Source organism: Myxocyprinus asiaticus, chromosome 33 (genome assembly GCF_019703515.2).
Source record: "Myxocyprinus asiaticus isolate MX2 ecotype Aquarium Trade chromosome 33, UBuf_Myxa_2, whole genome shotgun sequence".
In the NCBI taxonomy this organism is placed as follows: domain Eukaryota; kingdom Metazoa; phylum Chordata; class Actinopteri; order Cypriniformes; family Catostomidae; genus Myxocyprinus; species Myxocyprinus asiaticus.
In genome coordinates, this window is record NC_059376.1 from 37,020,475 (window position 1) to 37,033,373 (window position 12,899).

General features: G+C 36.1%; 1 protein-coding gene across 1 annotated transcript; it reads left to right on the forward strand.

Annotated features, from left to right (window-relative positions):
* The first annotated feature begins 132 nt into the window (after positions 1–132).
* On the forward strand, positions 133–12,602 carry LOC127423940 (GTPase NRas). Its single transcript, XM_051668652.1, has 5 exons — positions 133–394; positions 8,222–8,352; positions 8,583–8,761; positions 9,682–9,838; positions 10,027–12,602. The coding sequence occupies exons 2-5, from the start codon at positions 8,242–8,244 to the stop codon at positions 10,144–10,146; spliced, it is 567 nt and encodes a 188-aa protein (XP_051524612.1). The 5' UTR covers positions 133–394; positions 8,222–8,241; the 3' UTR covers positions 10,147–12,602.
* The last annotated feature ends 297 nt before the right edge of the window (positions 12,603–12,899 follow it).

Sequence of the window (12,899 nt, forward strand, 5' to 3'; positions counted from 1 at the left end):
TTTATGAATTTCTTTTGTTTTTATAGATAATTTTTAAGATTATATTTAATTGGGGCAAGACACTCTTTTTTTAGCCGTGTTGCAGCGTCAACGGTGGGACTTTTATTTTGACATCGTTTGAGGAATTCTGAAGCCGGAAGTCCCCTCTGAAGGTTTAAGGGAAGCTGTTTGGTCAACTCTTAATCAAAACTTTAGATAGACTTATTTAACTACAGTTTTACGCCGTGAACAAACAACCTCTTATCTAATACAGTTCGTACATGTTACGCTACCACCAGACGAGTGTAAAATAACTATAATTGCTCCTCATGGCATTATTTTGGGCTAGAAAGCAGTAATTAGCAGCGCCCTGTTGATCAGATCAGGCAGAGGTCGCAGAAGTGCAGTGTAAGCGGTGAGTTTCCCTCTCTCAACATACACGTCTTATAAAACAATATCCTTCACATTTATGACCGTCATTGACTGTTTACATTCGTGTTTGTGCTTATTTGTCTCGGAAAACGCGATGTGGATCTTTTCTAAGAACTGATTTCCTTCTTCGTGCGACATCAAGGCAGTGTACAAACCTCAAGTGAGCTGCCTACCTAGACAACATGTTTTAATACATGTAGTTTACGTCCCTATTGTGGGCAGATCTGATTTGTTTGATTCATCTAAAGCTCTATAATGGCTCCCATGGTCATGGAATTCCTGGAAATATCAGGGAATTTACAAACAGCAATTTCCTGTCGTGGAAAAATCAGGTTAATTAATAAAATATAACCCTAACTCACCTAATCCTAAGTAATGAAGAGGTGAGGTGTAGGTCTATAGTGAACACACATACACCCAGTATATATACTGACCACTTTATTAGATACACAATCACATGAATAAGTAGGTGTACATATCTAAACAGTCAGTCGTGTAGCAGCAGTGTAATGTATAAAATCATGTAGATACGGGTCAGGAGCTTCATTTAATGTTCACATCAACCAACAGAATGGGGAAAAATGAGGGAACAGTGGGCACAGGCTCACCAAAACTGGACAGTTATAGACTGTAAAAACATATCCTGGTCTGATGAATCTCAATTTCTGCTGAGGTACACAGATGGTAGGCCCACTGCAGCCTCAGCTTTCTGTTCTTGGCTGACAGAACTGGAACCCGACGTGGTCTTCTGCTGTTGTAGCCCATCCGCCTCAAGGTTCGACGTGTTGTGTATTCTGAGATGCTATTCTGCTCACCACCATTGTACAGGGTGGTTATCTGAGTTACCGTAGCCTTTCTGTCAGCTCGAACCAGTCTGGCCATTCTCTGTTGACATCTCTCATCAACAAGGTGTTTCCGTCCGCAGAACTGATGCTCGCTGGATGTTTTTTGGCACCATTCTGAGTAAACTCTAGAGACTGTTGTGCGTGAAAATTCCAGGAGATCAGCAGTTACAGAAATACTCAAACCAGCCCATCTGACACCAGAAATTATGCCACGGTCGAAATCACTGAGATCACATTTTTCCCCCATTCTGATGGTTGATTTGAACATTAATTGAAGCTCCTGACCCATATCTGCATGATTTTATGCTTTGCATACTGCCACACAATTAGCTGATTAGATAATCACATGAATATGAAGGTGTACGGGTGTACCTAATAAAGTGGTCGGTGTGTGTGTGTGTGTGTGTGTATATATATACTGTATATACACTGCGTGACCAAAAAAAAAAAAAAGTCGTCATTTGGATTTAAATAAGCAGATACTTAAGAACCTATAGTTGGATCATTATTGCAGTGATTAATATGTTTCTACTGGCAACAATTCTTTTAACCCTAACTGATGCAGTGTGTAGCTTCTCATTTCTTAAACAACAATGTCGGAAGACGTATCCCGTGGCATGGAAAACTCTGTTTCAGATGGGACAAATTATTGGCCTGCATTATGCAAAGAAAACAACTTAGGAGATTGCTGAAATCACTGGAACTGGGTTAAGAACTGTCCAACGCATTATTAAAACCAGGAAGGATAGTGGTGAACCGTCAGCTTCGCAGAAGAAATGTGGTCGGAAAAAAAATCTCGAATGATCGTGATTGGAGATCTTGGTGAAGTCACATTGTAAAAAATCGACAGTAGAACTCATGGCAGTGTTTAATAGTGAAATTAAGAGTATTTCCACATGCACAATGCAATGAGAACTTACAGGATTGGGACTAAATAGCTGTGTGGCCACAAGAAAGCCACTTGTTAGTGAAGCTAATTGGGAAAAATTACTTCAGTTTGCTAGGGAGCATCAAGATTGGACTGTGGAGCAATGGAAAAAGGTTTTGTGGTCTGATGAGTCCAGATTTACCCTATTCCAAAGTGATGGGCGCGTCAGGGTAAGAAGGGAAGCCAGTGTTTCCTATTAATTATCTAGACTGTGGCGGCCCGCCAGCTTCATAATGAGCTGAAAATATTTTTACATTCCTCATAATAACATAAAAGATCTCTAATGTAGTGTTTTGCGCCGTTGCTTCGGCAAAGCATCTCTCACTCCCAGTCAGTCAACAAACATCTGAGGAGCAAGTTCAACACAGGTAACCACTTTTGTTTAATTTCTTTGATAACTCACAGGGCTCGAAATTAATGCTTGTCCGGTACAAGTGGATTTTGGAAGGGGCAAGTGAAAGAGAATGTTACTTCCCCAACCGAACAAGCATATTGATTAAAACGTCAATAACAAAAAAATAACCAGCTATATTTGTGATATCTTAGGCTTGTGTCACTTATTAGAAATTCATATTCTTATTTTGCTGTTGAAAGTATTCAAGAGCATGTAATTTTATAATTCGCTAATGGCAGCGTATGTGTGTGTGCTGAACATGCGCGTGTGTTCCGAAAATGCTCGCGCTAATGAGCACCTGAGCGGTCAAATACATTTTAAAATTCCGCAAAAATACCCGTCTTGGTGAAGTATTCATGTAAACACAGAGAGTGATGTCTAAAGTGAACGTAAACAGCGGATTTGTATTAAAATATCGGACTTGTAAATGTAAGCTAATAGACCTGCTGCTGTCTATTTTGTCATAATAATAATCAAACAACCATAACAAGAAAACGAGAAAACAATCACTGCAAACGAATGTATTATGTTCATACAGTAAAGACCAGTAGTAGTTTTATGTTGCATTTAATTCTTAATGTTTACTTGAATAATTAATAGCCAACTGCTGTTAAAATTTTTTTAAATTGTTAAAAAAGCACCGAATTGTCTTAATTTGTATTTTTTGTTCTATTATTTTTAATCTATTTCTATTCATTGCTTCTTTTTTTTTTTTATTTTTTAAATTTATTAGTAACTGTTTACTAGTCTTGAATAATTACTTAAGAACTTGAAACCATTATTCCATAATTAACATATTAGTTAATGTTATTATTTGTTGTGGTTTTGAAGCTGGTATTGAGAATCATCAAATTTCACTACTGACTACTGAAATTTTGGTATTGTGATAATGTATAGCCTTTATTGTACATGGTAGATCTTGCTGCAATAACATGATGAAAAAATAGATCTCATTCCATAGAAGTGTGAGCACCCTTGCTGTAAATGATGACAATGGAGGCTTTCATTTATTTGACTACCATACGTAACATAAAATAATTACCATATGATAATAGTCTCCTCCCCTACCCAGTGCAGTTTACATTTCTGTCACAGAGAATTGAGTTGATTGCATAGGTACACTGTTAGGTTGGGCATCGGTCATAATTTTTTAAAAATATACAACATAAACTTTGACATGTTACTTGAGCATGTAACTTAAATGTACTTTTTTCTCTCCAGACAAGTAACTTTTTTACTTGGACAAGTGAATGACCAAGCACATGACAATGCTTAATGTTGAGCTCTGGCTCAGATGTTTGCTCTAGTCGATTTTGCATTTTGAACTGCGTTAAACTCCGTCTTGTTTATGCTTTGTCGCTGTGACTTTCTTGCCGTGTCATCACCATTCATATCTATACAACCAATGTATTTATGATTAAATTACTACTAGAGCACAAAATTGTTTACAAGAGCACAAAGTTCTTCATAGATCTAGCCTCTTAATTTTGCTCTCAAAGTGCACCAGATTGATGTATTTAACTTTAAAATGTACAAAATTTTCTTACGGGGGAGCATGCCCCCGGACCACCTTAGAGGGTCTGAGGTCCACCAACCATAGTCTCACAAAATCCTGTGGGAAACACTGGAAATGCATGAAGCGATGCACCCGTCATGCATAGTACCCCACTGTACAAGCCTCTGGAGGCAGTGTTATGATCTGGGGTTGCTTCAGTTGGTCAGATCTAGGCTTAATAAAATGAAGTCAGCTGACTACCTGAATGTACTGAATGACCAGGTTATCCCATTAATTGATTTTTTCTTCCCTGATGGCACGGGCATATTCCAGGATGATAATGCCAAGGTTCATTAGGCTCAAATTGTGAAAGAGTGGTTCAGGGAGCATGAGGAATCATTTTCACACATGAATTGGCCACCACAGAGTCATGACCTTAACCCAATTGAAAGTCTTTTGGATGTGCTGGAGAAGACTTTATGGAGTGGTTCGACTCTCCCGTCATCAATACAAGTTCTTGGCCAAAAATGAATGCAACTCGATGCCACAACGAATGCAAGCCGTTATCAAAGCTAAAGGCTTTCCAACGAAATATTAGAGTATGCAACTTTTTTTTTTTTTGGGCCAGGCAGTATATATAGATATGTGTTATGTTTAGCTCTAAAATATTTCATTGGCAAAAAAATTGCTTTTTGTGATTGTGACGCACTTAAAAATATGGTTATATTTATTAATATTGGTTCATGTAAGCTAATGTAGTTAACTAACAATGAACAATTACTTTTACAGCACTTATTAATTTTGGTAAAATTTATTTTCAACAAATACTAATATATGTTTACCACGGTTGCCATGGTGTACGGTGTTACCGGTTTTACTCGGTACAAGGGACAACACCGGTGTGAAAGTTTATACCAGGTAAAAGAGCGAAACATTATGAATGGAACTTCCAATAAATCATAAAATAATACAAAAACACATTCACCTCGAACCATGATTTATATTTTGGTGATTATTATCATCATTGTAATTATTATGTTTACATTTATAATTGTTTTTAGATTTTAATTTGTATTAGTAATTTTCCGCCTGTTGTCATAGACGGATACTTGTGTGATGGTAAGTGAAAGGTGATTATATTTGATCATTTATTTTTTTGGACCAATTAATTTTTTTAATTGCTTTTTCGTTTAGTTTGAAGTGCAATTTGAATTTAGAAATGTTTTGGTTTAAGTTTTTAGTTTTTTAAATAAATTTAATTTTCAATGCAAAATCCCTAAAGCAAGAATATTCACCAATGACGTTGTAATTGGATATTGTGATATATATATATATATATATATATATATATATATATATATAAATTAGGGATGCACCGATACCACTTTTTCTCTTCCAATTCCGATATCGGAAATCTCAGTATCGGCCGATACCGATCCCAAGCCGATACCAGTGTTGTTTTTTTGCATAATCAGTTTAGAATATCTTTATTGTGTGGAACTAATTGGGAGTACTCTTTAATATGTAAAGAAACACAAACCTCTAACTACTATTTCAATATAAATGTATAGCTTATTAAGAAAAACTTTATTATTAACTAGTATACTGGATAATGTAGCAGCAAAATTAACAGTAATTCCAGTCTTCAAGTCTTCAGTAGAAAAGAAACCAGTGTTTTATTTTTGCCTTTTTTAAAATGTTTCAACTTGCATCTGGACTTTAAAGGATTCAGATCTCTTTTTTTGTTCAATTTAGTTGTAAGACATCAGTCCACTTTTCATTCACACAGTTATTTTTTGGAACCCATTCAACTTAAATATTGTTATAAATTGTAAACCAATACTAATGATTACAATAATAATAATAATAATAATAAATTATTAATATTAATATTGACTTTTAATTTAAATTTTAAATACAACAGTAATATATTTAAATTGCACACTTTTTAAACCCTCACGCTTTTATTTTGACATTCTAAACTCTCCAGGAAGTCCTGTATGTGTGTGTTTGTAGGCTAGTTCACAGTAGTTTAATTCACTTCTTATTTAAATTCTGGTAAAATGCACCTCCGGTGCCATTCTAAATGCATACTATAAGTGAACCGAACTACTGAGCATCTACAGCTGAGCTGCTGTTCTTGAGTAGTGCTCAAATATTGCATAATGCTGTGAAGGCTATAAATATCCGCTAGTGCATCACCAGCCTGTGCGTGAGTTTGTGTCAACAGAGCAGCACCATTCACTAATGCGCTGGCGCTGCACATACTATATATTGACTTATTAAACACAGCCTTTTATGATTCACAGAGCTATCGCACGTCTTCAAGTGGCTTTGAATAAAATGCACTAGTCATATGAACTGCTTTAATGTTGTTTTTATGGTTCTTATATGTCATTTTTGGAGCTTGACAGTAACGAACATGACTAACACACAGTATCGGATTTGGATCAGGCTCGTCGGACCGATACCCGATCCGTCTAAAAGCTTCAGTATCAGAGCCGAAACCGATCCAGGTATCGGATCGTTGCATCCCTAATAAAAATATCGTGAACATATTTCTTGCATATTGCCCAGCCCTAGGAGGGAACAAAATAATTTATTCACACACATTCAGAGTCATTACCCTTCCAAAGCAGCTAAACTGGGTCCTGGGATGAAAAGTAATAAAGCACCAACATTAAACCCGCAACAACTCATAATAAGTGATGTATTTGTCCGGACAACGAAATAACCGACCAGTTCCCCATGATGGAGAGAATGAATGGATGAAGTAGGTTTGTTGCCAAACAGATGTTGCCCTTCACAACTGTTGAAAAGCCATCTTTAAAAAAGTTTAACAACACACATTTTAATTGCACTTCATTTTTTTTTCAGTTTCATTTGAATATTTAGTTAAAATAAATAGAAAATAAAGTTAAAAGTTTGAAATCAAGCTGCCTTGCGTTATTGTGTAGGCTATTGCTTAACGAAATTACCCCATAGTACCACTTAGCATTAAACCAGCGATAATACCGGTGTTAGTCGGTGAACACCGCATCAGTGTGATAATTATGATATCTTGGCAAGTCTAATGTTTACCATTAAGTTGTCATCATTAACATCAGTGAATGCATTATGAACTGATATGAACTAAAAATAAGCAATACTATGTTTAGAAATGAACATTAAAGCATCTTATTACAAGACTACTTGCCAAATAAATAAACAAATATATGGACATGAAACATTGATTTGAGTTAAAATTGTTTTATTAGCTTACTTGTAGAGATCACAGTGATCCGAGAAGCAGGAAAGATGACTCGCAATACCCGGATGAGCGGTCTGATATGTCTTAATCCCCAGATGTGTGGTTGTTACTCAGACATATCAGACCGCTAGATGGTGCCATTGACCAATCAGAATAGAGTATTCCAGAGCGTTGTGTAATAAGTTAGAATAATGTAATCTCTGTATAATGTAACACACTGCTACATTGTTTTGTGCAGGAAGAAAACTAATTGAACTCTGATTTTGCCTAAAATGTTTGTACCTTTGAATTTTCAGACAATATTTATACATCATACTGCATGTAAGTTTAGAGTTTTTTTTGTCAGTCAAAATCTAGTTTGTATTTGTTTTGAAGCTATTAACATCATAAGTATAGAAATATGTTCAAGTGAGTAGTTTAGAATTGTGCAATTATGTCTAATAAACATCTTAAATCTTCAAGTCAAGGTGTTTAACCTGTGTCTCAGGTTAAGGTTGTGTTAAAAAGACCGGTGTCATGAGTTCTGCTCGTCTCTCAGTTTAATGTAGTTTACTGGCTGAAGCCTGAGAACAACTTTGACATTTAGAAGCTATTCTCAAAATAGATTGCAGGGATGACGTTTGTAGAGTTTCTGCCGGCAACCAATGGAGTTGGGACATTGGACACACAGAACTGGGACTCAAAAGTGCATCCATTGTTTTTCATGCTGTTTTATATTCCCTATCGCCAAAGGTTTAAGAATCACACAAGGGGTTATATTGCCAAAGTGTTAATAAACATATTAGCCTATGTATATACAATGACAGAAAGTTTCAAGTTGTGCTTCACAAATACTGTATATACAAGTATTAACTTTCATTGAAGTATTAATGTTGAATTCTCTCTCTCTTCATTACAGGTTGGGCTCAGGACTATAAGATGACCGAGTACAAGTTGGTTGTTGTGGGAGCAGGTGGTGTAGGGAAAAGCGCTTTGACCATTCAGCTCATTCAGAATCACTTTGTAGATGAATATGACCCCACTATTGAGGTACGTAAAACGACCATTCAAACTCACTTTTTCCAAAGGTAGATGTCATTTCTGATGCATAAGATTTCTGGCTGTATGATTTGGCTACGGTTCTGACATTTGAATAAATGAATGCATTAATATTTGAATCAATTAATATTTGGTATACTTAGGTCGCTTATCTATGTCATTAGACTTGAAATATTTAATCCAGTGCAGAGTTAGAGTGCTGATTACTTCCGTCTCCGCAGGACTCTTACAGGAAGCAGGTGGTCATTGATGGTGAGACATGTCTGCTGGACATCCTGGACACTGCCGGTCAGGAGGAGTACAGTGCAATGAGGGACCAGTACATGAGGACAGGAGAGGGCTTCCTCTGCGTCTTCGCCATAAACAACAGCAAATCCTTCGCCGATGTGCATTTGTACAGGTCTGTAGCCAGTGAAAGCAGTTTCAGTTAAATTTGTTTTGCAACACTATTTTGAACATTTCATTTATTTAGCTTGTGCTTTAAAATGAAAGGGATAGTTCACCCAAAAATGAAAATTCTCTAATTATTTACTTACCCGCATGCCACCCCTGTTGTGTATGACATTCATTCTTCTGCTGAAAACAAATGGGGATTTTATAAGTATATCGCAGCTCTGTTGTTCCATTAAATGCAAGTGAGTGGCCAGAACTTTGAAGCTCCAAAAAGCACATAAAGGCAGCATAAAAGTAATCCATACGACTCCAGTGGTTAAATCCATGTCTTCAGAAGTGATGTGATAGGTGTGGTTAAAAAAACAGATAAATATTTAAGTCCTTTTTAAATATTAATCTCCACTTTCAAACAGTCCTCCTAAGCACTTTTTTTTCCCTAAGAGTTTTTCTTCTGATTTTGGCAGTTCACATTCACAGTGCATATCGCCACCTACTAGATCACCTACTAGGTGGGGAGGAGAAAGAAAAAGGGAGGAATAAAGGAAAGGAAAATAATAAATAAATCATATTTGCACAAGAGCCCAGTAGGTGGCGATATGCACAAAGAATGTGAATTGCCAAAAACAAAAGAACTCTTGAGAGGGCTGTTTGAATGTGGAGAATTATAGTTAAAAGAGGACTTGATCTGTTTCTCACCCACACCTATCATGACAAGTATTTTACCACTGGAGTTGTATGGATTACTTTTATGTTGACTTTATGTGATTTGTTTGGTCACCATTCACTTGCATGGACCAACAGTTCTGAGATATTCTTCTAAAAATCTTCATTGATATTCAGCAGAAAAAAGAAAGTCATGCACATCTGGGATGGCATGAGGGTGAGTAAATGATGAGAGGTGAACTATTCCTTTACTGTGCTTTTTAGAGAGCAAATCAAGCGAGTGAAGGATTCTGATGACGTCCCCATGGTCCTAGTTGGGAACAAGTGTGATTTGGCTAGAACGGTGGACACCAAGCAAGCTCAGGAACTTGCCAGAAGCTATGGGATAGAGTTTGTAGAAACATCTGCCAAGACCAGACAGGTGGGCAAAGGCTGAACATCAATTCTTTGCTTTCATACTTTTTTCAAAAGTGAATCATCTATGTGTTTTGTGCTACAAGAATGCACAGTATAAACATTTGGATGTGTGTTAGTAGCATTTGCTTATGTTTTAGTGGAGGATTATTTTGTTTCTACAAATGCATTGGATTTCTTATTTTTTTTTTCCAGGGAGTTGAGGATGCTTTTTACACTCTTGTACGTGAGATTCGGCATTACCGCATGAAAAAGCTGAACAGCAGAGAGGACAGGAAACAGGGCTGCCTGGGCGTGTCTTGTGAAGTCATGTGACTGCAGTGCCACACCCCTTTGTTTTCTTTTTTAGCAGTTTGTTGACCAGGCAGCTGGAAGTCTTACCAGCACTCAAGGAAGATGATTTTTAAGTGGTAAATCTCAGGTTCGGTTTTTGCTTTTAAACCCTGAGATTGTTCTCTGTAATGAGTGACTGCAGAGTGGTCCCTCTGCTGGCTAAAAGGGATTAATGCACAACTGGTCAGCCATCCGTTTACCTGTTGGCAGGCTGTGATAGAAAAGTGAGGCCATTTTAGATTTTACAATTTTCACCAAGGTTTGTTTATCTCATTGAGGGGGGAAAATAGTTAAATGGGCATTTGGATTAGGCATGAAATTCTTCGTTCTTGACTTCTGAGCCCTTTTGAAGACATCGGTAGTACAAAATTGAGCTTGTCTTAGCATACTGTACCTACTATACAGACAGTCTACTCATGGTATTAGTAACATTTTTGTATGTTTTTACAAATAATTTTTTCCAGAAATCACCTAAGCCCATTGCAAATTCACCTAACTGTAAAAATGTTTGCATGTCTAGACACCTATTTCACAAAGATCATTATTTTTATTGTTCTCATGAAATCTCAGTAAAACATGTCCAGGTGACATTTCACTCCAAAATGAAAGAAAACAAATAAGAAATTAAAAAGGAAATTCAACTTTTTTGCATTGTGATATGATTGTCATGATATTCATGTCTCCTGATGCACAAATTCTTTATTTCTTTATTCTTTATAAATAAATTATTTATTTATTTTGATAATTCCTATAATTCTCAATCGTTCTCATTGCTGTAATAGTGTTTTTTTATTATTATTATGATTATTATTTTATATATAAAAATCTCAATAGTTCTTCATTTTCTTAGAGCAAAATAAAATTCCTTTTTTCTTTCTTTTTGATTTTGGGGTGAAATATGACTTGAACACATTCTTTTTTTTTTTTATTGTTTTATGAGATTTATGAGATAAGAATATTTTCACTATAGGAGCTGTATCTTTCAGCGAAGATAAGGAACTTTAAAGGTGCACTCAGTAACTTTTACCCCATTAAAAAAATTTTACCGCTAAAGAAATTAATTGTAATTTTGAAACGTGTGTGAAGTCACGACCGCTCACATGAGATGAGGACTCTAGTAATTTCAGTAACCTTATAAAAGCTGTTTTATTCTGTATGGGGCGGGGGTGCCCTCATGGGGGCTGCCATTTTAGAATCACATGATCAGCTGAATAAAACCTGCTTAATTTTACTAACCGTCTTGTTATTGGACACTTTCACTCTTGGATTAAATTAATCATGGCTGATTGTGAATATTGAATTTCATCAATGGCATCAGTAACTGAAAACTATTGATTTTGAATAATGCTGCATCCACACCACTAGGTGTCACTGTAAATCCAAGATGACAAAAAGTTACTGAGTTCACCTTTAAATTGGCTTTAACGTTGTAGATTATCACCATAATCTATATCTAGAAATGGAAGCTGTTATCTTAAATTCTGTTTTAAGGGTTTAGATATCTATGGCCTGATGTTGTAAAGGGCTCAGAATCAAGAAAGTGATAAGCCCCATAATCTTAATCTGCAGGTTCAATGCTCAGGAATACTGTGAAAGCACAAATACTTAAGAACTGCGTGGGGTTATATCTGTTTATTTCTTTATCCTTCCCCCATCCCACCTTTTTTTCCCTTCTGTTTGTTTAAAGAGTTTTAGCATTTTACTTTTGACATCGTTTTCTCATTTCTTTTTTCCTTTTGTCTCAAATGTCGATTGTATATTTTGACAAATAATAATCTAGTTTAGAAAGAGAAAAGTCGATCAAATTTTAAGCATGGGTGTGATGGATTTTACTTAAAGGGCCTTTTAAATCATGGTGCTGCTGGTGAACTTGCTAAATCTGTGTGCCTCCTGTACAGCATGACATTCTTCAGCCCTTGAAATAATGTCTTATATCATCAAATGAAAGCTGTAAAATAAGTTTTATTTTGTTGGGAATGTTTAACAGATCATCATAGAGTTTGGTCGAAGATTCATATTATTGCAATGGCGTTGCCTGTAATTGAAGAACTTCAAAGACAGTTGCTCTTCTTGAGAGCCAATGAAGTTTTATCGATAAGTTGAAATAATTATTCATGTTCTTGACCATCATGTTATTTATAAGGCATTTGTCTAAAACGGTCTGATTTCACCAAGAATGGAATCAGCAATGTTTTCTTATTATCAGTACTAGCTTTGCGTTTGGCCTTCTGTCCTAGCACTAACAAGGTCGGGATGTTTTCTAGCAAACAAACTAAATTTGCCAAATCCTTTTTTTGATTTATGAGTTATGATGTTTTTTGCAGGTTTAGCACAATTTATTGGTATCATAGAGTCTACCTAATCAGATATTCTGCTAAATAATTCTTGTTAAAACTGTTTATTTTTGTGGAGAATATTCCTATGTATCATATTACAAAATGTTTTATCAGTAAATCAGTTGGAAACTGGACAAATTGTCTCTGTGTGTGTGTGTGTGTGTGTGTGTGTGTGTGTGTGTGTGTGTATTTGGAATATACTGTACATGTGTACATGCATGCATGTGTGAGTATGCTTACATAATATCCCTAACTCTGCTTTCCCATCTGTGTGCTTGCCACTTGAACCTGTCTGTCTATCTGTAAAAACCTAATATAGGGTTGAGTACACACAACCTTGAGTGTTCACTGCTCATATCTAGTGTGGGTACATGGCTCTGGTTACAGTGGGCAAGCAAT

Excerpts from the sequence above, each read along its gene's own strand:
- LOC127423940 (XM_051668652.1), top strand. The coding sequence starts at position 8,242 with ATGACCGAGTACAAGTTGGTTGTTGTGGGAGCAGGTGGTGTAGGGAAA. Across the intron at positions 8,353-8,582 it reads AATATGACCCCACTATTGAG|GACTCTTACAGGAAGCAGGT; the intron begins GTACGTAAAACG and ends CCGTCTCCGCAG. Across the intron at positions 8,762-9,681 it reads GCCGATGTGCATTTGTACAG|AGAGCAAATCAAGCGAGTGA; the intron begins GTCTGTAGCCAG and ends TGTGCTTTTTAG.